Below are 25,810 nucleotides of genomic sequence, written 5' to 3' on the forward strand. Positions count from 1 at the left end.
CTGGAATTAAAGGATTTTCGCAAGATCCCCTTGGAATACTAATAATCTGAATCTTTCTATTATCATGGTCAATGCACCTGAACAAATTAATTTGAAGTTGCAGTAAAGAGCAACAGTCACACATGCTAAATATTTAGTTTGTACAGAAAGCGGCACACAACTCTAGAGAGATCTTATCTATAGCAATTACCTAGGCAAATCACTGCCCTGAGTTGAATTTTAATCTTTCAAACTATAGATATTAGAAGGGAGTTTACAAAAATTAGTTATAAATATCAAATATATTTTGCATTTTCTAGACCACCAAGTATTCACAAAATGTATTTTATTTGTGTGTGAGGTTTCCACACACTATGAACACTTTACTTGGATAAAAATCACACATGGGAAGAAGTCAAACAAAGTGCATTTCCCTGAACTCTGCCTACACTGTATGATATTAGTAAGCATTCTTCTGGACATGGCTTTGGATGTTTTTTAGGCTACTTTATCATAAATTTAGTTCTACATTTAATTTAAGTGAGCTGTTACACACAGCATACAGTGTAACGAATTTGGAGTCATGTTAAACTGCATCTCAACAATTTAATTTAAATGACTGTTTTGTATGTTAATTTATTTTCAGTAGATTGTCATGAACTGATTTATTGAAGATTAATTACTGTATAAATAATAGACATCACAGGACTGATTCTCTTGTCTGATGCAGGTGCAGTTACGGAACGGTAAATTATACCTAATCCTCCCCCAAAATGCTATATGATCCCATCCTGTTGATTACAAAAACTGCCCCAAAATCCTAAGCACACAGACCAAATCCTCCTACTTGATTTGATGCCATAGCAACACAAAAATGGTCCAGAGAAATCCTCACAAAGCACAAAAAAGGGGTGTGGCCTGTGAGAGGAATCAGGGAACAGCAAAAGTGCAGTAATAACATTGGAGGTATGCACTATTGATATGTTGGAGGAAATTCTCAGGGATGCCTGGGAGCCCACTGTTAAAATTCTGGCAACAAATTAATGGGAGAGTTGTGGCAATTTCTCTGCCTCTGATAGAGCCACCCCACTCTCTGGATATTAGTAAATGATCCTATCCAGATATGAATTACCTCTGGGACTCTCAAATATTTCCAACGAGCAAATTTTGTGGGTTTGGAATGAAAAAGACTGACGCTGGCAGGTATTTTAAAAATATTTTCTGGGCACAGATGTCCCCAGACTTCCCATAAATGTCTAAATCCCCTCTTATTACACCTACTGAACACTGTGCTATACTATCCATTTTTCAAGAGCAAAGGATAAAGGTGGTTTACTAAATGGTGCTGTCTCCTCGTCTAACAGTGAGAAATGGTTTTGCTTTAAATGGAAAAACAAATCAACACATTTTCCATTCCCTCCCCCTCCTCTAGTCAGCGCCTGGGGTTATCACAGACTCAGTGAGGGGCTTTTTGTGGGAGCTCCTTGTTAAAATGATGGTCAGCGCTTCACTGACCTGCACATGAGTGCGGGAGGATAAGTATTTCAGAGAATTCCTATGCCTCTGTAAATGGTTGGTTATATGGACTTCATTTCCTCCCCAGAAACAGCACACTCCCACCCATGCAAAAAAAAAAAAGTGAGCAGCTGGGATCAGATGTGGTGTTTGAGCTGGAACCCACCTGATATAAGAGTGAGGGAGCTACTAGAAGTTTCTCTGCTCTTTACCTCTAAACCTTTGGTCCAAAATAGTGTGAATTTGTTGACTTTTGAAGCATAATACAAACTCACCTATTTATCCAGGATTCTAGGGAGGGAGGACACAATAAAGGCTGGTGTTAGTGGATGCTGGGTTATTATATAGGCTTTGATTTAATCTCTGGTTAACTGTTTTATAGTTAAGGGGTGAGGAGCAACAGGTGGTCAATTTTTTGTGATCGTATGTTTAATTTACTGCAAAGACTCCTATAACCTTGGGTAGGCACTTCTTAAATATAGGTATTGTAAAGTGAAATAAATAAATAAAATAAGAAGTGTGCCATTTAAAACTTCCCTTGGCAGCTTTAAATCTATCCCTATTCCTCCTCATCTGAGAGCACAGCCAACCAGTAGTGGTGAGGGAGGTGTCATTGCACCTTGAGGGATAAAGTGAGAACGCACAAAACAAATGAGTGACAACTTTCCAATATGAAGTGATATGGATGTTCTGATCATTTCATACCAACAAGACATGACTCTTGGAAGTTGTATTCTATATTCAAAAGGAGTGTGCTGTTTGGAGCTCAGATTTTCACTAGGGAGGGCTTTTGGTCCATGACAGTTCTATGTCTGAACCCAGGGCTGGCTCCAGGGTTTTGGCCGCCCCAAGCAGCCAAAAAAAAAAAAAAAAAAAGCCGCGATCGCGATTTGCGGCGGCAATTCGGCGGGAGGTCCTTCGCTCCGAGCCGGAGTGAGGGACCGTCCGCTGAATTGCCGCCGAATAGCTGGACGTGCCACCCCTCTCCGGAGTGGCCGCCCCAAGCACCTGCTTGACAAGCTGTTGCCTGGAGCCGGCCCCGTCTGAACCACCCAGATCTTGCCTGTTATGAATAGGAGTGCTCTGCCGTTTGGGGCTTTGAAGGTATTTTTGATGAAATATACCAATCCACTGTGTTTTAAAGTGACATATAAGTTAATTAGGATCCTGTTCCAGAGCTAGAAAGGAGGTGCAAACTGCAGCTGGGCTATCAGACAATTGTACATAGCAGCATTTGTTGTCAATGTTAATATTCAAACCAGGTGACCAAATCTCCTTGGACCCTTCTAACTGACCTCTACTGTTCCAGGTTATTCATTCTACTAGCACTGAAGTCTGTGACCCCTTTGTGGAAGTCTGCTGGGCAATGGAAGATTCTCCCTGCAAAGTCAAATCTTTCAGTGGTCTGGGCTGCCATAGTGGCTCCTACTCCACCTCCCATGATGGTCCATGGCTCGGGGGTGGTCCGTGTGCAGATCACCACACCTATATCTGACCCTAAGTTATGGATCATAATTATCTTACTAAATTCAAGTTAAACATTTGGTAAAGCATATTTAGGAAATGTAGAGTAGGATTTTCAAATGCACTCAGCGCTCACCTAACTCTGCTCTCAAAACTCTCATTGGCTTAAGGGGAGTGAGGAGGCCAATGCTAAGTGCTTGTGAGACTCCCACCTTTAGTGTTTCATTAACTGTACAAGTGCAGTATGTTTTGCTGATAACATTGAAATGCTGCAAACAGTATGTCCTATAAAAGGAAAAATATCACACAACCTTATAAGCCATCTTTATATCTAAACCATTATTTTTGCATATAAACCACTACAAGTAAAAACACTGTGAAACCAAAACCATGAAACAGCTACATGAAAAAAGACCTTTATATTTTGCCCCACATCATTTCCAACACTGCAAAGCAAATGCAGCGGTCAAGAATGTTTGACATTCCTAGAGAAAGATATCAACCAACGGGGCTGCAGCTATTTCACGCAGCGCCCCTCCTGTGCAGAACAGCAATATCCATTCTAGTTACCATGACATACAATGACAACAGGCAAATTTTTCACCTCTCAAATGGACCAGAACCTTTTCTGTATAAAAGTCAGATCAGCCGGTATTTTTACTAAATTGGACAATGTTTGCAAGTAGAACAGAGGTAGTGCTTCTAAAACTACCTCCTCGACCCCATGCTGAAGATTTATTGAAGACAATATAGAATGGCAACAATAGTCAATCACAGGTGGCAGATTGTCCTTTTAGTAGGCGTAGTGAGGCTAATCAATCTAAAAGCACTTTCCCTTCTACCCTGAGGCCATTTACTGTTAGAATCCATTTAAAAATTCAGTAGCCAATAAAAATGCTGAAATTATTTATTTTAATTTAGAAAAATTATTGACAAGCGCTCAAGGTGCTAAATATGAGCAATCCCAGATACTTTTGTTTGGTAAAGCACCCCACTGGTGTAATTTACAAAGACCCACATTTTAAAAGAAAGTTTTAAAACAAGGTTTTGTGGTACTGTCATCCCCAGAGATGTCAAGCACAGAAGAAAGGCTGTGAGAGAAAGTAAAACAATGGGAAGCACTGAATGCTGTCTTACCGTGAGTTGATCAAAAAAGTCCTCAAATGAGGATGAATGGGAAGGGGGGTTACTGAACTATAATCACAGGTTGACAATAAGGTCATTTGTGTTTATATCTACGTGTCAGAGGATATACCTATCTCATAGAGCTGGAAGGGACCTTGAAAGGTCATCAAGTCCAGCCCCCTGTCTTCACTAGCAGGACCAAATACTGATTTTGCCCCAGATGGCCCCCTCAAGGATTGAACTCACAACCCTGGATTTAGCAGGCCAATGCTCAAACCACTGAGCTATCCCTCCCCCTTGTTAGACAACTGGTGGGAGCTACCAAAAACTATTTGCTATGAAAACTGAGTGAATAATTATAGAGCAACAGAATGTAGGCTAGTCAGTCATGTCTTGGTGTCAGATGTCAATATGCTACTAGTTCAAATTGGTACAGTACATGCTTTTAGGAGGCACATGAGAAAAGTGAGTCACTGAGTTTATCTACTGCATAACTGAGTATTTTCTAGCAGCAGCTCCCTCTTTTAGGAGGCACACTAGAAATTTTTTTTTCTTGGAATAGTGCAGACATTGGCATACGGATAATTTTATAATAAATGAAGTTATCTTCTTACCAGTTTCACAGTTGGGTCCAGTGAAGCCCTGTGGACAGGCACAGACATTGGAAGCAATGCAGGCTCCTCCATTCCTACAACCATCTTTGCAAAATGCTGAAACAGCAAAAGTAGAATGTATCAGAACCTATTAGCTAAGGGCTGCGCATAGTAACTGTGCAGGTGTTTGTAGCCCCCCAGCCCACCCCCGATGCAGCAGCCAGACACAAATGCAAACCCTGCAGCTTTTCTTAATTCAGAGGCTGTTCCGTCCTAGGGATATAAGACACTCCAAAAGGTGCAGGGAGGAAGCTTAGTTATGGCCCCCTACCACACTAGCCAGATGAGCTGGCAGGGTGCAGAAAGAGGACTGGATTGCACCATCCTGAGTCATTTCAGCCTGTGCACTGCCTCCTACTTCACAGGGGATTGTCCCCTTGAGGCACAAACCCTCCTGAGGGCTTTGCGGCTCTACACTGCCTCCCAATACAGGTCTATGCCTATTAGACACAACTGAGCACTAAATCAATTAGCTATTTGATTATTTGTATTCAGCTATTAGATCCAAACTATAAAAAATGGTAATATCACCCCAAGAGATAAAGCGCTTTAAAAACTGGCTTTACCAATTATTGTCCAAAATCTGTCCTCACATTTGCATTTGTGCCTCACACTAATGCCAATGAAGCTGCATCCATTCATTCAAGGACCACTTTCTCCAGATACAAATATTGGAATTCTGCCAGGATTCTGGGGGTTCTTAGATAGTTACAAGTGGCCTGCACCTTTGCTTTGCATCTATCTGAAATATGGTACCACCACCAGAATGGGACCAAACATCCTCACATCTCATTAACTTCTGTGAAATGCAGCACTAGACAGTCTAAAAGCAGCTTTGTGGCTCTGTAAAATTCAGCTTCTTTGTAAAACTAGCAATATAATCTGCAATGTTTACCAGGGTCTGACAGTGGCTGTAAGCAACCAGCTTCTCCTGGGGAGTAAAGGTTTCAGGGTCAACATCTACTGCAGTCTTTTTTCACTTACAAAAGGACATTACATACGCAACAATATGCAATTCAATCTGTAGTTCATTCAGGTATAATAGCAAGTGATTGATGGTGAATAAATTGCATTTGGTAATATGTTTTCCTAGCTGAAATGTTGTTGGTTACTGTGGTTATTTTGAACAGGCTACTCTGTATGAAAACAAAATTATCTTGGGATAGATACCAGAAGTATTTACTCCACCATTTCAGAGCTTGCAATTTATAAATGCTAAATTTTCAAACTACTTGGAACTTTGTAAAAGACAAAGTCAATGGATATTGGCCCATGCAATCCTCTTTGTGGAATCAGGGCTTAAATGCTAAAGTTCTACAGTGTCTTCTTCAAGGTACACCAACAGATCTGTGTTAACCATTACAAGAGAAATGTTATCAAGTCCGAAGACAATGCATGTTACAGCCCAGTGTTTCTGATCATTTACCTTTACACACAGTACCATTTCCTGTATAACCTGGCTTGCAGACACAGTTGTGCCCACCCACAGTGTTGAAGCAGAGTGCGTTTTCATCACAGCTGTGCTGGTTTGTGATGCATTCATCGTGCTCTGAGAAGTGAAACAAATGAATGTTATTGAATTGTGACACTACAGCAATATAAAAGCTTTAACTATATTTCCATGTAAATAAACCATAAACTCAGTAGTTACTAAGCAGGATTTGCATATTGCCAAGAAGTGGATTAAGCAGTGGGCAACACCCTGAAATTTGACATATTGCTTTCCTTCGTTATTCACTTAGCACTCAGTTCTGATCTTTGTTCATAAAAAAAGAGTAGCTTGAAAACAAAGGTGTCTCTCCTCTTTCAGGGAAATGGGACTTTTACCTTATTCTGTTCTTGGTTTTGGCAGATCAGCACACACAAGCTAGGCTGCTGCTTATGTTTCCATGTTGCTTCTAGCAAATTTGTTAAATACTGTTTAATACATTTTTATTTATATACCATATGCCTTGCTCTGGCTGTCCAATACAAAACCAACTTCTGCTTCAGGCATGTACTAATGGCCTCAGCATGGAGCTGGGACCCACGAAATCCTGAAATTTTAATTTGGACTCAGACACTTTCTTCTGTGGCCTTGGTAACATCACAAAGCCTGGGTTTCCAATTTGTCAAACAGGGCTAATAGTTATCTACTTCACAGGGCTGTTATGAGAATTAATCCCATTAGTGTTTGCAAAGCATTAAAGTGCTAGTTATTATAACTAGCAATTTCTTTACTAGATATAAAATTATGGGCAAACAGAATTTGTTTTACTGGCTCAGACCTCTGACCCATCAAGTCTGTAATTCTGCCTCTTGTAATGACAAATATTTTGCTTCAAATGACGGTTAGAGCATCTATGGTGCAACTAGCCAATTGTACAATATTGTATGGGCAGAGGAGTGGGGGAGAACTCCTCTTCTGTTTGTAAGCACCTACCATGACAGGACCCTACTCCTAAGCAGGGTCTCTGGGTACTAGCAGAGTACAAATAATAACCCTAGATAGAATACAAGCTGAGACCCCAATCCTGCAATCTTCACTGAGTTGAGCCTCCCATTGAGTGTAATGAGTAAGGACTGCAGGCACGAGTCCTGAGGCATGAGATTTAATTACCCTGATCACAGCATGGATAATTAAAAATGTTATTCATAAAATGATCTGGCTCTTTTAAAAATCCAGTTACAGTATTCGACTCTGACTTCCTGCAACAGTGAATTCCACAGGCTAACGTCATGCTGGGTGCAGTAATATTTATGTGGGATCAGTCCATTATAAAAGAGAAAAAATGTCACAACTATGCAATTAGGCACACAAATATCAGTTGTGCTGTACTGATATCCTGGCTTTGTGTCATTATCTTAATGTTATTTAAATATAATTTAATTTCCTTGCTTTTTTCATTCCATACAACAAAACAGAGTAACAACTATGGAAGTGTAGGAAACATATTATTTACTTAATGCACAAAAATATCTTTCCATGCCATTATGATGGTGTCTGGGGTTGTAGGATATGTACAGCAATACTTCGCAATTACTGGGGTCCTCATTGCAATGTACTGAATTTTGTAAGTTATCTGTCATGTTCAGCCAGGGAGTGTGCCCATCAGCACTGTTCCTTGGAGCTGGTGGGGTAGGCCAAATCCCTTTGATATCATTCCAACACCCTCCACTGCCCTAGAATACAGATAAATGTATACTGGAGAAAGAGGGCAAGTCACAGGCTGCAGATCTAGAAAGGGCAGTACAAAGCAGCTTTTGGGGAGAGCTCCAAGAGGTTGTGGCGGCATCCACAGCTGCTGGGACATGGAGCTGTTGTGGTCTCCAGGCCAAAGAGACTTGGCCCTAAACTCCAAGTACTTAAATATATAAGTATCCCCACTGAAATCAATAGGATAATTCATGCATTTAAGAAATCAATTGGGGCCTTAGAGTACCTGGTATGATGTATGTCCTACAAAGAAATAGAAAACTACTGTACTTTTGAATGTTGCTTAGCCCAGAGAATATATTATAATGGTATAGTATGTGGACTCTTAAAAGAGATATTTTCTTTAAAATAAGAACATAAGAACATAAGAACGGCGATACTGGGTCAGACCAAAGGTCCATCCAGCCCAGTATCCTGTCAACCGACAGTGACCGATGCCAGGTGTCCCAGAGGGAGTGAACCTAACAGGTAATGATCAAGTGATCTCTCTCTTGCCATCCATCTCCACCCTCTGACAAACAGAGGCTAGGGACACCATTCCTTACCCATCCTGGCTAATAGCCATTAATGGACTTAACCTCCATGAATTTATCTAGTTCTCTTTTAAATGCTGTTATAGTCCTAGCCTTCACAACCTCCTCAGGTAAGGAGTTCCACAGGTTGACTGCGCTGTGTGAAGAAGAACTTCCTTTTATTTGTTTTAAACCTGCTGCCCATTAATTTCATTTGGTGGCCCCTAGTTCTTATATTATGGGAACAAGTAAATAACTTTTCCTTATTCACTTTCTCCAATCCATGGTTATAGATGAAATAAATACTCTAACAGCTAAGTAATAGAGCTTGGATGAAAAAAGATTATTTTTTTGCCTTGTCTTTTTCTGATCAGATTCAAAGTGAGAAAATTTTTAGCCATTTTTCTTTCCAGACCTGTGGCTAAATTACCCAAAATTGTGCTAGATTTTTCTCTTTTCAACTAATATAATACATGATTCTTATAAATGATTCTCAGAATGAGGCTTAAGGGTATGTCTACACTTGTCGGTACATTGGCAATGCTGCAATCGATGCAGTGAGTGTCAATTTAGCGGGTCTGGTGAAGACCCGCTAAATCAATGGGAGAGCACTCTCCCATCGATTTGTGTACTCCACCTCCCTGAGAAGCATAAGGGAAGTCAATGGGAGATGCTCTCCCATCGACACAGTGCAGTGTAGCCACTGTGGTAAGTGGATCTAACAATGTCTACTTCAGTTACGTTATTCATGTAACTGAAGTTGCATAAGTTAGGTCTTTTTACCACGGTAGTGTAGAACAGCCCTGAGATATTGCTAGTTTAGAAGAAAATGTGTCAGAGCAACAGGAAGATTTTAGACTCAGTTACAGAAAGAGACATTTTGAAAAGTGTGGGGGGAAATGAGTTTTCATGTTTTATATTCCATCTACATTTAGTGCTAGTATATTATTGCTAAAACTGTTTAAATTTAAGGCTCATTGACATGTCTATATGCTCCATGCTAGAGAGTGGCAGTTCTGATTGGCTGTACATGGCTTTGTCATGACTTTGGTGCATGGTGCATTAAATAAATTATTTGGGGGGAGGGTGGTAAAAATCTCATAGAAAGGAGGTTTTGTATTTTAAATTTTTTTTAATCTGTCTATAATAAAACTAATGTCAAAGCTGTCTACCTATATTTACATATAGATCATAATATAGCCTGAGATACAAGATAAGGCCTATCAGATAATACACATTTTAAAAACTGAGTACATGCATATTTATGATGGACTGTAATGGCATTTTGTTGCTTAAAAGTTAATTAATTCTCATGTCTGTTATTTTGGTTTCTTTTTCTAAAAATGTTCAATTTAAATAAAGAAAGACATTATAGGGATTTAGGTGAGCGATCTCACACACATAACAAACCATATGTTGCAAACAGCTGATGTGAACATATATCATGAAGCAAAATCAACTTTTAAAAAATACTTTGCATCTCATCTTTAACACAGTTTCTTCCATTTGGTAAGTATAACAAATTCTACACAAATTAGAACTGTAAATACAGAACAAACATGTTATTTCTTATGGACGATGTATACCAGGAGTTAATATTTAGGCCATTTATTTCAAGCACCTTTAGAAATAATGTGGCAGATTTAACAAAAATCTAATATTCACTTCACTACACATCATTATGATGATGGCATGGTCATGACAGCTACAACAGTAATAAAGAATCAAGGAAATAAAATTACTTTTGCAAAGAGATTTTAATGATTTACAAATCTGAATTTGCATAAATGCACTTTCCATAAGAGCAAATGCACTGGTTTCAGTGATTACTTCTAAAGCTATATTATCTAATACATCTCAAATCCATTTAACACTAGCCAGGACTCTGCTCAAGTGCATTAACATTCATAATATCTCTGCTTTGGGAATCAACAGAAGCCTTAAATATGGTATTCATGTTGATTAAGCTGTTCCTAGAGTAATGGACTCTACAGAGACAAAAACCGTTTTAGCTCCAGAATTCAGCAAGCTTTTGCTACTACTTCACAGTGACAATAAGTGCATATGTATGTTTCCTTCAGAAAACAGATGCCTTAGTTAAAGAAATATAAAAGTGTGACTATGCAAGTTGTTTCCCTAGGTTTATATAAGCTAACTGCACAGCTGGGCCACCTTTACTGATACACTATATTTCATTTTACTTCTTTACAAAACGGTACTCAGCACTGTATTTTAGAAAGGCTTCTATTTGACAAAATGTTATTACTTTGCTCCAAAAGACAGACTACAAAGTCCTGAACATAAATAAAGCTGATAGTGACTCCTGATTGTGGAGGTAAATAGCAGGAGTTGCAAGGGCAAAAGTACTTCCTCATAGGGACAGATCCCCAGCTGGTGTAAACTGTTCTAGCTGCACTGACTTCAGTGAAGCTAAGACAATTTACACCAACTGTCTCAAGTGGCATGGAGAGTTCTGAAGAACAAAGGTAATAAATTCCAGGGTACTATATACACAAGAGACGTCTCACCCTTCCCTTCTTTTCCTACTCCCATGCTCCTATTAACTCAACTTCTTCATTGTTCCCCTTACTCCATACTCCACTAATAAATATTTAAAACAATTAAAAAGAAATATGAGACTAATATGGCATTTGCCACTCATCACTCTGCTTATGTGATGTGACCCTTTTCCATCTCCCTACTTCTCCTTTCTGTATTTAGATTCTTTAGGACATTGACCCATTATCCAAGATGGTGGGAGTGTGAGAGTAACTATGTTAAAAAGGAGTTAAGATTGAGAGTACAGCAGTAATTTACCGGGATATTATAATTATCCCCAAACTAAGTATTACCAATCCAGTAAATTCAGATTTAAAGTCATACTTAAAAGAAATCCAAATGTGTTAAGGAATGGAAATGCACAAACGAGGCACACACATAGCCTTAACTCTGCCCTGTAGTGATGCCCTGCAGTAACCATTAAGGCATTTTGTGATTCTGGGCCCAGATTATGAAAATGGTTTTAAAAGACATTAGGGTTTCCCCCCCCCCCATATTTTCCCTTTTATGATGTCATGGAATCCCAAATGTCTCTGTGCTTTAAGAATTCCACATGTGCCTCACAGTGGAGCTGAGACAACAGGGCCATGAGAAGCCTTTCACACTCTGATGCCCAAACTAGCATGAGGAATCTTCAAAGAGCAGGGATAGCTGGGCCAAGTAATCTACCACACACATCCAATCTCCCTCATACCACTGACACATTACAATCAATAGAATGTTCAGGATTGGTTGAGTTACCTTTGATGGCATAATGACTAGACCTGTGTGAATAATAGATTTTTCAGTTTACTGGCAATCCCCTCCCCCCCATTTTTTTTTATTTTGAACCAAAAATGAAATTCTCTGTGAACTGAAAAGTTGAAAAAAATGCCATTTTGGGTTGAATGAAATATTGTTTGACCCCAAACAAAATGTTTTGTTGATTTCAAGTATTTAATGTTTTTACATTTTTAAAATAAAATTGAAGGAAATTTTGAAACAAAGTCATTTTGAAATGAAAAATTGAAACATTCTTTGGATTTCTCTGGAATTTTTTAACACGAATAATTCAGTAAAACTGATATGAATTTATGCAACATTTTGGTGTCACTGAATCTGCATTTTTTGCCAACAAGTTTCAGCTGACAAACATTACCCAGCTCTAATAATGATACTATTTGAGCGTCACCTGAACTGTTTGACCCAGCCTAGTCTGTAGCCTGTATAATCAAAACAATCACTAATAATTTAGCTTAATTAAAAGCTAATTCCTTCTTGTATAGCTCATACACAAGATTTAAATTAATTTTAACTAAATGGAATAATGCAGTCTCTTCAAACTTTCCATAATTAGGATCATTTGGGAAAAGACAGATGTTACATTTCTTAAAGGACCCAGTTTTAATTAATTTTAACTCAAATTAATTAACAGTTTTACTTGTAAATTCTCAGAAAATTCATTTTATACTCAAAGAGTGCAGTAAGTTTGAGGATGATATTCTGTAGTTTTCATGCATAAGCACTTGACCCTCTGCTTTAAGTGCAACATGAAATCACTCTCAACTACGGAATCATGACGAGTGCCACCATAATGTGTTTGCAGCATAAATAATAGTAATAGTAATAAGTGATTCTGGCATGGTGTGTGCCTGAAATGGTTCTTTTCTTTGTAGCCATTTAGAGACCATTCTGCTCTCTGAAATGCCATTTGTGTGTAATTACTCAGTCCATCATTGTTCTTCAGGGAGAACAGCTGCCATTATGCTCATCCAGATGTCTGCGTCTCTTCGTTTTTATTTACTGGTTTACTTATTCTTCATTTGGAGTCAATATAACAACAAAACACCTAGTATAGGAGCCACTAGCAAAACCTCAGGAGAAAAACCCTATCACTGGACATGGTAAAAATGCAGCAGCCATTTTCACATCCATTATCAGAAAGATTCAGGAGCTCACAAAACTCAGTGCTAATGAGAAGAACAGAAGGGGAGAACATATCCCCAAATGAAAGCTGTAGATTAAAGGGCAATCAATCGGCTGAGCAATAACAGGTCAGCAGAGGGCAGGGCGATTGGAGACTGGGAGGGGCAATGACATGGCAGCTGTTCTTGGTGGCTGGCAATATTAACTGAGAGGGGGGTTCCATGAGTTGCCCATTTACAGCTTGCCTTATCTCACTTTGAGGTTAACAGAACTCATATAAATGAATTATGAATTCTGTAACATTGGTATCTCGAACAACAGAAACAACATGATCTGCTGCATGGCCCTGAAAATTGACAACACCTTGGCTGAGAGGCATCAATACAGTTCAGGGCCAGTATTGGGGTTGGGAGGGAACCATATGGAGCACCAGGATGCAAGGGGAACTTATAAATACAGAAATGCAGTGGGCTACTCATTCCTGTCCTCATAAATTTTAAATAATTGCTCTATACTGACACTACCCAAGTGCCATTTTCAACCTCACTGAGGGGGACTTCCAGCCCTGCTGCCTCCCATGCGTGCACATCAGTAACATTAATAATATCTTTAGCTATCAACATGATAAAATCTTTAATTGCCCACCGATATTCTTTGTCTGAAGTGAAGAGAAATCCTTCTCTGGTCTGGTAGCGAAACCCCCTGCTAAAATATCTCCCATCTCTAACCCCACGTGATCCTTTCTCACTAGGAAAGCCTGCTTTGCTTTCTACCTCCACGAAGAGATAAGAAAACCTCTTAAGCCAGCTAAACCTAAGAGAAACGTTTCAGTATTATCTTCAAATACAGCTTTTTCATGTGAAATCTAAATCCAAATCCTCCTGAACTGTGCTCTTTGAGAATGTAGTCTAAGAAACTCTCCGCAGATTTACTGGTAAAATGTCTTGTTTCACTGTGAACTCTCACACTCAGAGAAAAGACAGGGGCGGCTTCACAGACCACAAGGCCTGCTGCAGCAGAAGGATTCGTTCACCTTCTCACTGTGTTTGTGTCTCACAAATTGGAGAAATAGTTAATCCTCATCTAGGAGTTTCTTTGGATCATGCCTTAGTGACTCTAATTATGGATTTTATGACACAGTGAGAGCAGGATATTTTCCAGCCTCTTCCAAAACACTGGACAGCTAGTGTGTAGGTTAAAAGTTCACCTTCTTACTCAGGTTAGGATCCCTCACATACCATCTGTGACACTACAGCCCATATTCTTTATAATAATATTATTATGATATGAGTATGGCATAATTTGATGTATTTTATGCAAGATAGATAATGTAAGATATCATTGAAAAGGTTATGATTTACTGAATATGATTATCCTACTTGAATGCATGTATCATTTTGGTATCTGAAGTTAGGAATATTGTCTATGTGTCTATGTGGCTTCTTGGCTATTTACACCTGGGGAACGCCCACTAGGCAAAAAACTGTCAGTCTAGATGGCTGGCTGGGAATGGCCCATTTAAGTCAATGGACCACTAGGGAGAACAATAGATCTTAGAAGAAGCTAATGTCCCACCGGGGAGCCTTCCTGAGGATGCTACAAACAGCCTCCAAGTCATTGCTGCTAGGACACTACGGGGGCATGTGACCAGATCATCTGGTACTGGACTCCATCTTGGAATTCCAGTGTTTTTCCACTGAAAGGTGTTGGAACCAAAGTTGGAGACAAAGGGTTCCCGCCATATGCAAAAGCTATTTAAGGCAGGGGAGTGACATCATCATGAGTTCTTCACTGACTCCCCGCCCAAAGGAGACTCTTGGAAATACCTGAGTAACAAGGACTGAACTGGGAGGGAAGTGCTGGACCCTGGCTAGAGGGGTTTCTAGCCTGTGAAAGGAATACCTGGGGTTTTTAAACTGCAAGCAAGAGCAGCTGGCCTCTTAAAAATCTCTGCAACCAGCTTAAATCATCATTTAGGGTGAGACTTTGCTACTCAAATGCAATCTCTTTAATATATTAAGCTTAGATTGCGTTTTTGTTTATTTGCTAGGTAACCTGCTTTGATTTGTTTACTATCCCCTATAATGACTTAAAATCTATCTTTTGTAGTTAATAAATTTGCTTTTGCTATATCACAAACCAGTGTGTGGGAGTTATAACTTGGGGCAAAAAGCTGTTGTATATTCTCTCTCTACATTGAGGGAGGGGGCGAATTTCATGTACACATCTCTGTGCAGCGCACAATGGTATAATTTTGGGTTTACACTCCAGAGGGGGGTGTGCTCTTGAGCAGCGCAGCAGTTCCTTAGCTGTAGCCTCCCCATGCAGAGCTGATCACAGCAGCCTGTAAATTCTGCAGCTGGGTGTGTCCCTACCTGTGTGTATGCTGGTGAAAGAGCAAGCTTGGAGAGCTTGGCAACTTATCACAGCACCACAGTGTGAGAGGGAGCCCAGGTTGGTGGGCTAAGAGGGCTCATGGTACCCCAGTTGCAGGTGGCACCCCAAGGGGAACCCATCACACCATCCTTGCCCAGTCACATGAGTTGGGTTTAGGGCATGCTCTTTCTTTTCTCTCGAACCCCCCAATGTAATCTGGTGGTTGCCAGAGGACCTGGTGTGTAAGCATTCTGTGGTGTCTCCCCATTCATGAGCCAATTTTATGACTTCCTAGAGCACAGGAGAGCCCTAAAGTGTTCCCTATCTCACCCCACAACAGTTGGTCAGGGTAATGACTGAGACACCTCCACCTAACGTCAGCCCTCCCAAACCCCTACGTACAGGAGTTTGGGATTGCAGCTGGGGAATATTTCCAGAAATCCCCAGTGGTGACCTGGGTTTTGCTGCCAGCAGGAACCCACTTTTAATTAAATCCTTCCACACTAATGTCTGGGCACAGCTCAGTCTACAAGGTCACTTACTATCCTCCTCCTACCTGCATGGGCAGGGTTCACCCATGGAAATCCCATGATCTCAACAAGACCACAAGTCTCTTGCACAGACAGACTCCCTATATGGACACAGCTTTATGAGCCTTTGTTAACAAGGAAAGCACACAGTCAGAGGGGCTGGTAGCTCTCCCTTCTATTCCAGGTGGGCATCCATGTCCTTTCTGGCTCTCCTCTTGGAGTCTCCAAACCCTTCACCTTATTCCATAGTGGCTTCTTGACTTTAGGATCCAGCCATAGGCATGGTTGTCTCTCCACGTGCTCAGTCTTCAGGTATTCCTCTGTTTGTTGTACCACCTCTGCAGCACAGACAATTAATACTAGCACACCCATGTCTACATCCTCCCAGGCAGACCAAGTACTTAATTATTACTTTTGTCCATAAGCAACTCCACTGTCCATTGCTGGGGTTTGAACTAGTCACTCAAACACTGGGTAATGGTGGGCATCTGTATCCCTGAAGAAAGGGGCTCACCTTGGAACTTCTGTCAGTACCTCTTTCTTGAGATCTCCAACCAGACCAGGATAGCAACTCTGACATCTTCATGATCTGCAGCACATCCTTATCTAAGGCCCAATACAAAGTTTGTGCTCACCTTCTCCATTTAAATGACACCCAAACAAGTAGCTCAAGATGATTGCAGCTCACTGGAAGGAATGGTAACATTACTCAAGTACACCTGTGAATCAGCTTCTAGTCCTGTTTTGGCTAGGGAAGGACTGGGACTTACAGGCAGCATGAGCAGCAGGGTTAGCGAACATCTGATGTGGCTGCTCCTAGAATTGTTACTGCAGTTTCTATAAAGCTGCGGCCCAGGCTTCCTGTTGCAATGGAGACTGGCATGCCTGTGTTGGGCTACAGCCTGGACTTGCTACCACCCTAAAAAATTCAACAGTAGGCATCGATGCCAAGAGATGTGCTGCCAGAGCCGGGGTTAGTGCTGGAGGAGGCTGCCTTTGCATCTTAGGCTACTCCTTATCAGCAGCCATCAATGCTGCAAGAGAGCTGGTGGATATATCTCTGGAGGCTTTCAGTGGTCTGGCCTTATGGGAGGACATTGAGTTCCACCAAGACTCTTTGTCTGGGGTCAGAGGTGTTGGTGCCAGCTTTGGTGCTGATATTGGGGTCTGCTTCAGAGCTGTGGGTGTTGGTAGTTTCTGGCAGACCGGGCACTAAATGAGGCTGGCTTGTCTGCTAGCCTGATTCATTTCCTCAGAGTCTGATGAGTCCTTCATGGACTGTTTCAGAAGATGGCACTTCAACATCATGTCTTGTGATTTGTGTGTTCTTGCAAAAATTGATAGGCACACCTAATGTTGTAGGAGTGATGAATGAAATTGTTTTTAATTGTTCACTTTATTAATGCAACTTCATAAGTAAAGTTTTATGAATGAAATAATATTCATTCATAAAACCGGTTACCCCAATAACTGGCTAAATAACAATTAAGATGCCTGTTAAGAGCCATAGCTGTTCAGTCAGCTGCCTCTGTAAGTTTCACTATCAATCCAATTCCTGCTTAAATCACTGAGACTTGCACTGTTTCAGTAGTGTAACTTCTGTTCACCATTTACTATACTTGTCTATATTGTAACTTCTGTTCACTATTTGCCATATTGTAATTCAAACCCCATTTTAAAATGCTTACTCCATTTTGTAAGGGCTTGCTGCAACCTTCATTTTTGCAAACCCTGCTGTAATCTTATTAGTTTCGTTTAGATGTGTGAATGAGGTATGTATGGATGATGGAATCAACCTCCAGCCCCAGCCTGTCCTGATTAAATAGAGTTCAAACATCAACGGCTGAAGATGCAGACAAGAGCCCTAACAAAGTAAGAAGAATCCACCCTAAAAAGAAAAGGTACAATAGAAGGAAGATCAAAGCCCGGTCCCAGGCTGAAAGTCATGTCTGCAATTGACGGGTGATCAATCACCAAACCCAGAGGCAGCATGACACAGCAAGACCTATAGACTCTGGATTCAAACTAAAGCCTACAAAAAGGATGGGTAAGATGGAAAACTTTGGGAGAAAGGTAACATTCTGCTGCCAACATGGAAGGGTATCGGTGCATGCCCAACAGAGACCCAGCTCGTCCTTGTGCCCGGCTTTCCTGGCCAGTTAGCCGCCACAAGCTACGAACCCAAGCTGCAAACTCAAGCTGCAAACTCAAGCAGGACTGGTAACTATGCAGCAGCTGCAGAACATCTGATGGATGTGTGTGTGTGTGAATGTGTGTGTAAGTGTATAGGTATTAGGTATAATGTGTGTGTATAAGAAATAAGTAGTAACAGAAATAAGTAGCCAAACAACGTTGTTTACTGTTATCTTTTATAGTATTATTATATTTACAATAAATGTGGCATCTTTGCCTTATCCCTCTTAATAAGATCCTGATGGTTTTTATTCTATTGGTATAACAATGTCAGCTCTGTATATCTGCTTCTTCTGAACAGAATAGACAAATCAGTCCATCACAACATGGTCTGGGTTTGAAACCTGCAGGTTTTGAGTCTGCCTTGTTAAGTAGCTCTATACAGGAGTGGGTTCTGTGCAGGGTCAGCAGGTATACGGGGAGAGTCTGACAGTCAATACTCATTTCAAATGGGCTAATATAGATCATGGCAGTCGTATGTCAAAGTATTAGAAAAGTTCTAAAAGTTTGTAGAAGACTTTTGAGAAGGTTTAACCAAAGCTAAGAACTAGTGAGCCGGACACTCGCCAAATTGTCTTGCTGAGGAAACTGAGGGGGTGTCATCGCCCTCCCAACGCCCTCATATGTGAGGAGGCTCAGGGCATACACACAGCCCCAGATACTATTTCAAAAAGCTGATCTTGCACACATAAACACCTGCAGTGGGATCCACAGAGACACCTACTCAAAGAAAAAGAACAGTTATCATGATACAGTCTTTAACCAGGACTCCACAGCCTGTTGAGGCACTGATTGGAGAAAGAGATCGCAGTCTCATAATCACCCTTGGCTTTGCATTCAAGTTATTATTCCTGGCTCTACATCCCCTGAGATCACAGTTAGATGCAGTTTCCTTAAGGAACTCACTAGTGATTGTCCCTAAATAACAGTATCCAGGACCATGCAGGTTATTTTTACACACACAGACACACACACTTATTTCTATATTTGGTAACACACACACATACATATAAAAACAGATTTTATTGGAGAATTATAGAAATACAGAGAAAACATACAATAAAAGTCAGCTAAACAAAAATATTGTTACCTAATACTATGAAAAGCTCCACTAAACAGGACAAAGTTACAAAGTATTGTTTGGGTCTCAAATACTCAAAGTGATCACGATCAAACCTTACAGTTAAGAAACAAAGTAAAAACAAACCAAAAATATTTTCCCTGTAAATTATTTACTTTAGCTCTACTCACATCCCAGGATGTGTTTGGCTCTGTAATCAGAGCTCCTTCTTTGCTTTTGCCTGCTCTTGCTGTTTAAATTCCAAAGGTAAGACTTAAGTCCTGATCCTGCAAGCTGCTCTGCCCCAGAAGAAACTGCACCGACACTGAGCCCATGGAGTTTGGGATTGTGGCCTAAATTAGTGTTTACATTATATCATATCCCTGAAACCATACCAGAATGGCAACCCTGATAAGACTAGCCATTTCAGATTATCATGTTCTCTTCTTACCCCAAAACATCAAAAAAAGCTATGCAGGTAGAAATTACATAGAGTTCAGACATTACTGCTAAATCAAACCACCATGCTTGCCTCCTCTACAACCAGGGGCTAAGTAATAAATTCTTCTTACCAAACATTTTTACACTTCTATATTTCCAAACTTATTAAAAGCATAGGAAAAAACCTGAAGCACCAATATTCTTGATGAAACCCACCATTCCAAGAAATCAATCCTCCGAACTCGAAAACTGCCCAGTTATGCACCATCTACCACTTTAAAACCTTCATCTTCATTACGTTTTTAAATGCACCATCACTAAGACATTGTACAGTTTTCCAGACCCCTGAACATCAAAGCTAACAGTGTGTGACAGCTGGTATGTCCCACGCTCGTCACATTCAGTGGTCTGTAACAGGGTAAATGACACAATTACCTGCTGTAATTACTGTTGCTGACAATATATTTTCCCTAGTGATTTCTTTATGAGATTCAGAGCTGCTTATCTTGTCAGTCCAATCCAAACTTTAGTTTGCATGTGATGCAGACATTAACTTCCTGAATATTTAAGAATTAATTCCAATATCTATAGAGACAGATATTTGGAATGATGAAAATAGTGTACATATATTTTTTGCATGGTTAAATAGCCTATAATTTTAATGCTTTGCATTACAAAGCAAGTATTCATAATGAAAATATGTTTTCCATTCAAATTCTGTGGTCACTGATTTTATGAATACAGTAAATTGGAAGAAGTATGCAGGGGAATGGGTCATAAGCAGGGCCGGATTTACACTTTATGCGCCTCAAGGCTCAGCATCCTTAGCGCCCCTCCCCCACCCCGCCTACAGCTGACCTTCGTGTTTTCCATAAAAAATGAAACTTTTTACTTTTAGGCACCCCTAGAATGCCAGCGCCCTTAGGCACATGCCTACTGTGCCTAATTGGAAATCCAGCCCTGGTCACAAGATGCATAAATAAAAACATTCACAAAATTTTCATTTACAAAAGTAAAACCTTATTTAAAAAAAAAATACAGCCACCCAGATTAAGTCATTCTATTCCTGATTATCCTCTCACTCCTACAGTATAACTCCTGATTTAGACCAGTGTAAATGACAGGCTAAATTCTTGTTGCATTTCATCCATGAATGTATGACAGTAGTTATGTAGACATATGGAGAGTGTAATAGTTTGCTGCTTCTAGGTCTGGCAAACAGTCTCCCACGGGTTACAGGTGGCTTGTCAGAATCTTGAAAAAAATTCACTGAAGCCTGGTAGGTAAAACAGCCTCCTCTTATTAGAAAAGCTGTTCCCCACAATGCCAATTCTTAACACAGAAGCTAAGATTTTCATAGTATCTAGTGGAACTGTGATTTTTTTTTTTTATGACAAATAGTAAATTTGCCAAAAAATGCTTTCTGGGGCTCACCAAGATTATTCGTGAATTATTTGATGAATAGTCTTGAATGAAAGAAATATATAATTTGTTAGTAAAGAAATAAAAACTTCATTTCAGCCATTTCAAAATTAAACATTTCGACTATGTTTCTAAATGTTTTGTTGAGAACTTTAGCTATATTTATTAAAAAAGGTGGAACACCCGCCCAGAAAAACCAGCAAAAAAAAAAAAAAAAAGGGTTTTGGATCAAAGAACATCCTGAAATTAAACTAAAACCTGATTTTAAAAAAAAGTATCATTTCAGGTCTTTGTTTCATTTCAGATATTTTTTATCTAAAATGAAATTTTTTTGGTTTTTCATTTTAGCAAGAAAAGAAAATTATTTTGGGCACCTAAAAGTCACTAGTAATTAAAAAAAAAGATTTTAGTACCTTTATATTATTAAATAGCCTCACATAAATCCAATATTTGGACATGCTGGTTTCAGAAGCATTCTCCCTCAATTTACAGCTTACCTCATCAGATCAGACTTCATGGAATACAATCTTAAATGCATAATACATACAGTGGGGATTCCAATATCTTTTACATCTTAGCAGGACAGATTAACACTTCTTCCAGGTTATTAAATGGTCCCCTATATTAATATATGAAAAGTCTGGGCTTTTTCAATGTATTTAAGCTAGTCTGAGTCCCAAATTCAGTAACATTATGCATGGTAGAATTACACCAGGTATATTTATAGAAGTTAGAGATGAACAAGGCATATTAAGTCATTTTGGACTTCTCACATGTGCTGGACCACTCCAACCAGGGCCCATGCAGGATTATTCAGAACAGTATATCTTATAATGGTTTGTCTGGCTGGGTTTTAAATATCTCCAGGGATAGAGCTTCCTTTGGGATGCTATTCCAAAACCTAATAGTTCTCATTGCAGAGGTGAGGCAGTGTTTGGCTCTTAATCTTTTCTCATACATCAGTTTCTCTAGCCCTTTAATTATTTTAGTTGCTTTTCTCTTTACTTCTCTCAATTTATCTGCATCTTTCAGGTAAATAGGAGCCTAGCATTGAAGACAATATTCCAGGTGTGGTTTTAGAAGACCTGTAGAGAGAGAAGCTTTTATTTAACATACTTTTACTGGCCTTTCCTGCTGGCATGTCACATTGCAAACTCCCATCTAATTTGTTGTCCCCTATTATCACTAGGTCTCTATTAGCATTCCTGTGTTTCAGGTTTCTCCTTCCCACTGAACATCTAGATTTCAGATTATCATTCCTACATGCACTAGCTGCATTTTCCCAATTTGAATCTTATGTTATTTCCTTCCCATCACTAAACTCCATGTCCCTTTGCATTATATCTCTTCCATTTACATGAGTGATAGTCCTCCCCATTCAGGACTATATTGTGGTAAATTGTGTCATGGAACGGGCCACCCAAATACCCCAAGAAAACCTGCTTCAATATAGAAATAAAACACCCTCTGACTGAACACATCTAGTTGTCACATATCACTCCACACCGGACCCCATCATCAAACAACTACAACCCATACTCAATGGGGACTCCGGCTAGAAAGAAATCTTTCCTGAACACCCACTTTTGGCCTTCAAACAATGCCCAAACCTCTCCAAACTCATCATCAGAAGCAAGCTCCCCACAGACCAGGCCACGCCAACTCACAGTGGCATCCAACCCTGTCAGAACAACAGATGCAAAACCTGCAGACATATCTCCACTGCTACAGTGATCAACACCCCTCCACAACACACTTTTCAAGATCTATGGGCCTTACATATGCCTATCTCAACATGTGGTGTACCTCATCCAGTGCACTAAATTCCCCAACAGCTATGTGGGTGAAACCAGACAATCACTACACTCTCACATGAACTCACACAGGAAAATGATAAGAGACAAAAACACCACATCAAGTTGTGGGTGAACAGTTTTCACAAAGCGATCACTCTATATCTGACTTCTCAGTCCCCATCCTCAAAGAAAATCTGTACAACATTTTCCAAAGACGGGCATGGGAGCTTAAATTCATTACTCTATTAGACACTAAAAATCATGGACTGAGCAGACACTGGATTTGTGGCTTAACTATAACCAACTAACACTCCCCTCCCCCCAGCTGCTTCCTTGCTCCCCTTCCTTTCCTTCCTATGACTAGAGAGGTGTTAATAGGCCACTTCACCTTGAATGGTCCCTTGAAATATGTGTTAACTACTTATGCTGAACAATCTGTTCTACCTTGTATTTAGCTGTGACTCTCTGAGTAAATTTTCTGGAACCTGAAAAAGAGCTCTCTGTAAACTCGAAATCTTGTCTCTCTCACCAACAGAAATTGGTCCAGTAAAAGATATTACCTCAACCACCTTGTCTCTCTATATCAGGGGTGGCCAAACTGTGGCTGCGAGTCACATGCAGCTCTTTTACCATTGAAATGTGGCTCACGGAGCCCCCCATGCCCCTCACTGTCATTCTCCAGCTACCAGACGGAAGGGGGGGGCTCAGGACCTCTGCCTTGCAGCGGGGTGGTAGGGTGGGAACTTCTGCCCAGTGGGGAGGGGGGGTCTCGGGGCTTCTGCCGTGTGCGGCATAGCTGCCCGGGCTCAGGACCTCAGCAGGTGCAGGGCTGAAGCCTGAGCCCCATCTGGTGCCTCCCGCACGGTTGAAACCCTGAGCCCCGGCAGGTGTGCCCCAGCTCTCAAACTTCTGAAGACTGCGGTATGCCGCTTGGAGAGTCAGTAAGTTTGGACACCCCTACTCTATATTGTGGTTAGTAAGCCTCATTTTATATGGGTTGGTGAAGAGATACTCTTCAAAGAGCAAAGTGGGACTCTCCAAAGAGATTCTGTTGACTCAGCCAGGAATCCTCAGGGCATCAGCACAGTACATGCCACAGAATGGGCTCCAATACCTTTCACAGCAGACAGCATTGATTCCTCCTTGCCACCTAGTTCCTCTAGATGGCAGGGAGGGGGAATTAGTCCAGGGCTGTGCCCTCACCCTGTCCTCTTCCTTGCTCCTTTTGGTAGCTGCTGTGCTCAGGGAGGACAAGCTCCAGAATTGTAACTAGTCCCTGTGCAGGCGTGCAAGGGCAAGAGAGGTTTCCTCTAACTTCTCTTATGTATCCATGAAGGAGCGGGCACAATCTGGCCCTGGATCATCTACTAATTTCAGTATGAATAGTAACATGTAGAACTAAAAATACTTGCATTTCGGAATTACATGTGGGAGTGCAGATACTGAATGAGGAGTGAGTTGGTGAAGCGGATAAGCCTGATAGGTTTATTTTGTGAGCCAAGCCATTTCAGAGAAAAATTCAGCCTAATGCGATGTGCAAGGAAGTACCAGCAAGTGTGCAATTCCTGCTGTTGTTAGTGGGGTGCACCACATGGGCAAAGCAAGTAAGGCCACTAATCCAAGATGTGCTTGAAAAGGACCTTTCCAATGTGGGAAAACATTTGTGAATTATTTTATCTGCTGCAGTGACCAATCACCTTTAATTTAAAGAAACAGTTTGATACAAGATTTAAGTGCAATCTATTTAAATAAGTGAATCAAACATTATCCGACCAGAAGATCTAGCGAGGGAAATATTAGTGATAAGATTTATCCTACAGATAGGATAATCTACCAGACAGGATTAAAAATAATAAGATTATCCATTATTGGGTGGTGGTGTGAAGATACAGTAAAAGAAACAGTTTGTCATTTAGCTTAGGTCAAGTTTACTCCTTATAAACATGTTGCAAAAGACAAAGTACATAGACAACTGTCACAAGTTGCTGCAAGAGCACTTTTTCACTGGAGTCACACAGAGTGTGCTGTTCAAAACAGTCAAAGGATAAAGAATTAAAAATCCTCCATAGTCATGGATGTTCTTCCCAGAAGCAATTCAGAGATTCCTATCTTTTGAAGGAAGCTACAGCCATTTTTATTAAAATGAAGCCTTTTTGATTATAATACTAAGGGGGAAAGTCTCTGCAGCTGTTGGTAAAATCAAACAATGGTACAGTGCCTTTTGTGAGTCTCCAGGGGCATATGGTTATTTTTCTTATTTTTTTTTCTCATTACTACTGCGTTATTACTTTGAGATAGGAAATATTTTTCATCAATAATCTTGCAACTGTCTAACACTCAGACTGAAAATGTTGGTTGCTAAATTATCCTCATTCAGACACCTTCCATCCTCAGAAATTGGGCTACTTTGTTATGGTTTCTGCTATAATTGTAGTAGCTTTTATTTTTATTGTATATGTGCAGAAAGCTGCTGCCTGGCTTTAAAAAAGCATAACAGCCTAACCTCCAACAACCTGACTGTTTCTGTTTAAAAGCTGCCCTCTGCCCAGCTTCTCTCATGGATGTTGGGCTAGATTCTCTCCCACGTCAGGCCAGCAGATCTGCTCACCTGAGGATTCTTCCAGCATGAGGAAATTCCTAACTGGCACAGAGATAATAGAGCTGTCACAACCTCCACTCGTAGCCCCGGCATAGTAGATGCTTTGGGGATGTTGTCAAGCTGGAGCTGGGGGAAGGGAATGTGTTTCCAGTCCCAGGATCCATAACTAGTGGACATAGGTTAGAGCAGCTTTGAAGCTGCTTTGAATGGGGTCAGGGCCCAGGTTGGTAGAAAACCAGCCCCAGGATCAGGGAACAGCAGCTGTCTCCTTTGTGGATAGTAGTTGCAGCTGAGGTTCCAGGTCCTTGTCTTGCCCTAAACCCATTACTGCTCATCTAGCTCTAGCGTGCTTTTTCTCCTCTACAATATCATACTCCTCTTGGTGACAGAACCTGCTTTTCTGGAACTCCTGATGCCTGGAGGAGACCTAATTTATCTCCCTGATTAACTGATTCTCACCTCACTTCCAATGAAAAAAACAAAAA

The 25,810-nt window shown here is 40.5% G+C and overlaps 1 protein-coding gene across 2 annotated transcripts in view; it reads right to left on the minus strand.

Moving 5' to 3' along the window:
* NELL2 (neural EGFL like 2) overlaps positions 1 to 25,810 on the minus strand; it is a 225,240-nt gene that overhangs the window by 40,888 nt on the left and 158,542 nt on the right. For both annotated transcript variants that reach the window (XM_065405280.1, XM_065405271.1), the window contains exons 14-15: positions 6,163 to 6,285; positions 4,698 to 4,793 (exon numbers count right to left, since the gene is read on the minus strand). In XM_065405280.1, coding sequence (XP_065261352.1) covers positions 4,698 to 4,793; positions 6,163 to 6,285 — 219 coding nt within the window. The remainder of the gene's footprint in view (positions 1 to 4,697; positions 4,794 to 6,162; positions 6,286 to 25,810) is intronic.

This window comes from Emys orbicularis, chromosome 1 (assembly GCF_028017835.1).
Source record: "Emys orbicularis isolate rEmyOrb1 chromosome 1, rEmyOrb1.hap1, whole genome shotgun sequence".
Taxonomy (NCBI): Eukaryota; Metazoa; Chordata; order Testudines; family Emydidae; genus Emys; species Emys orbicularis.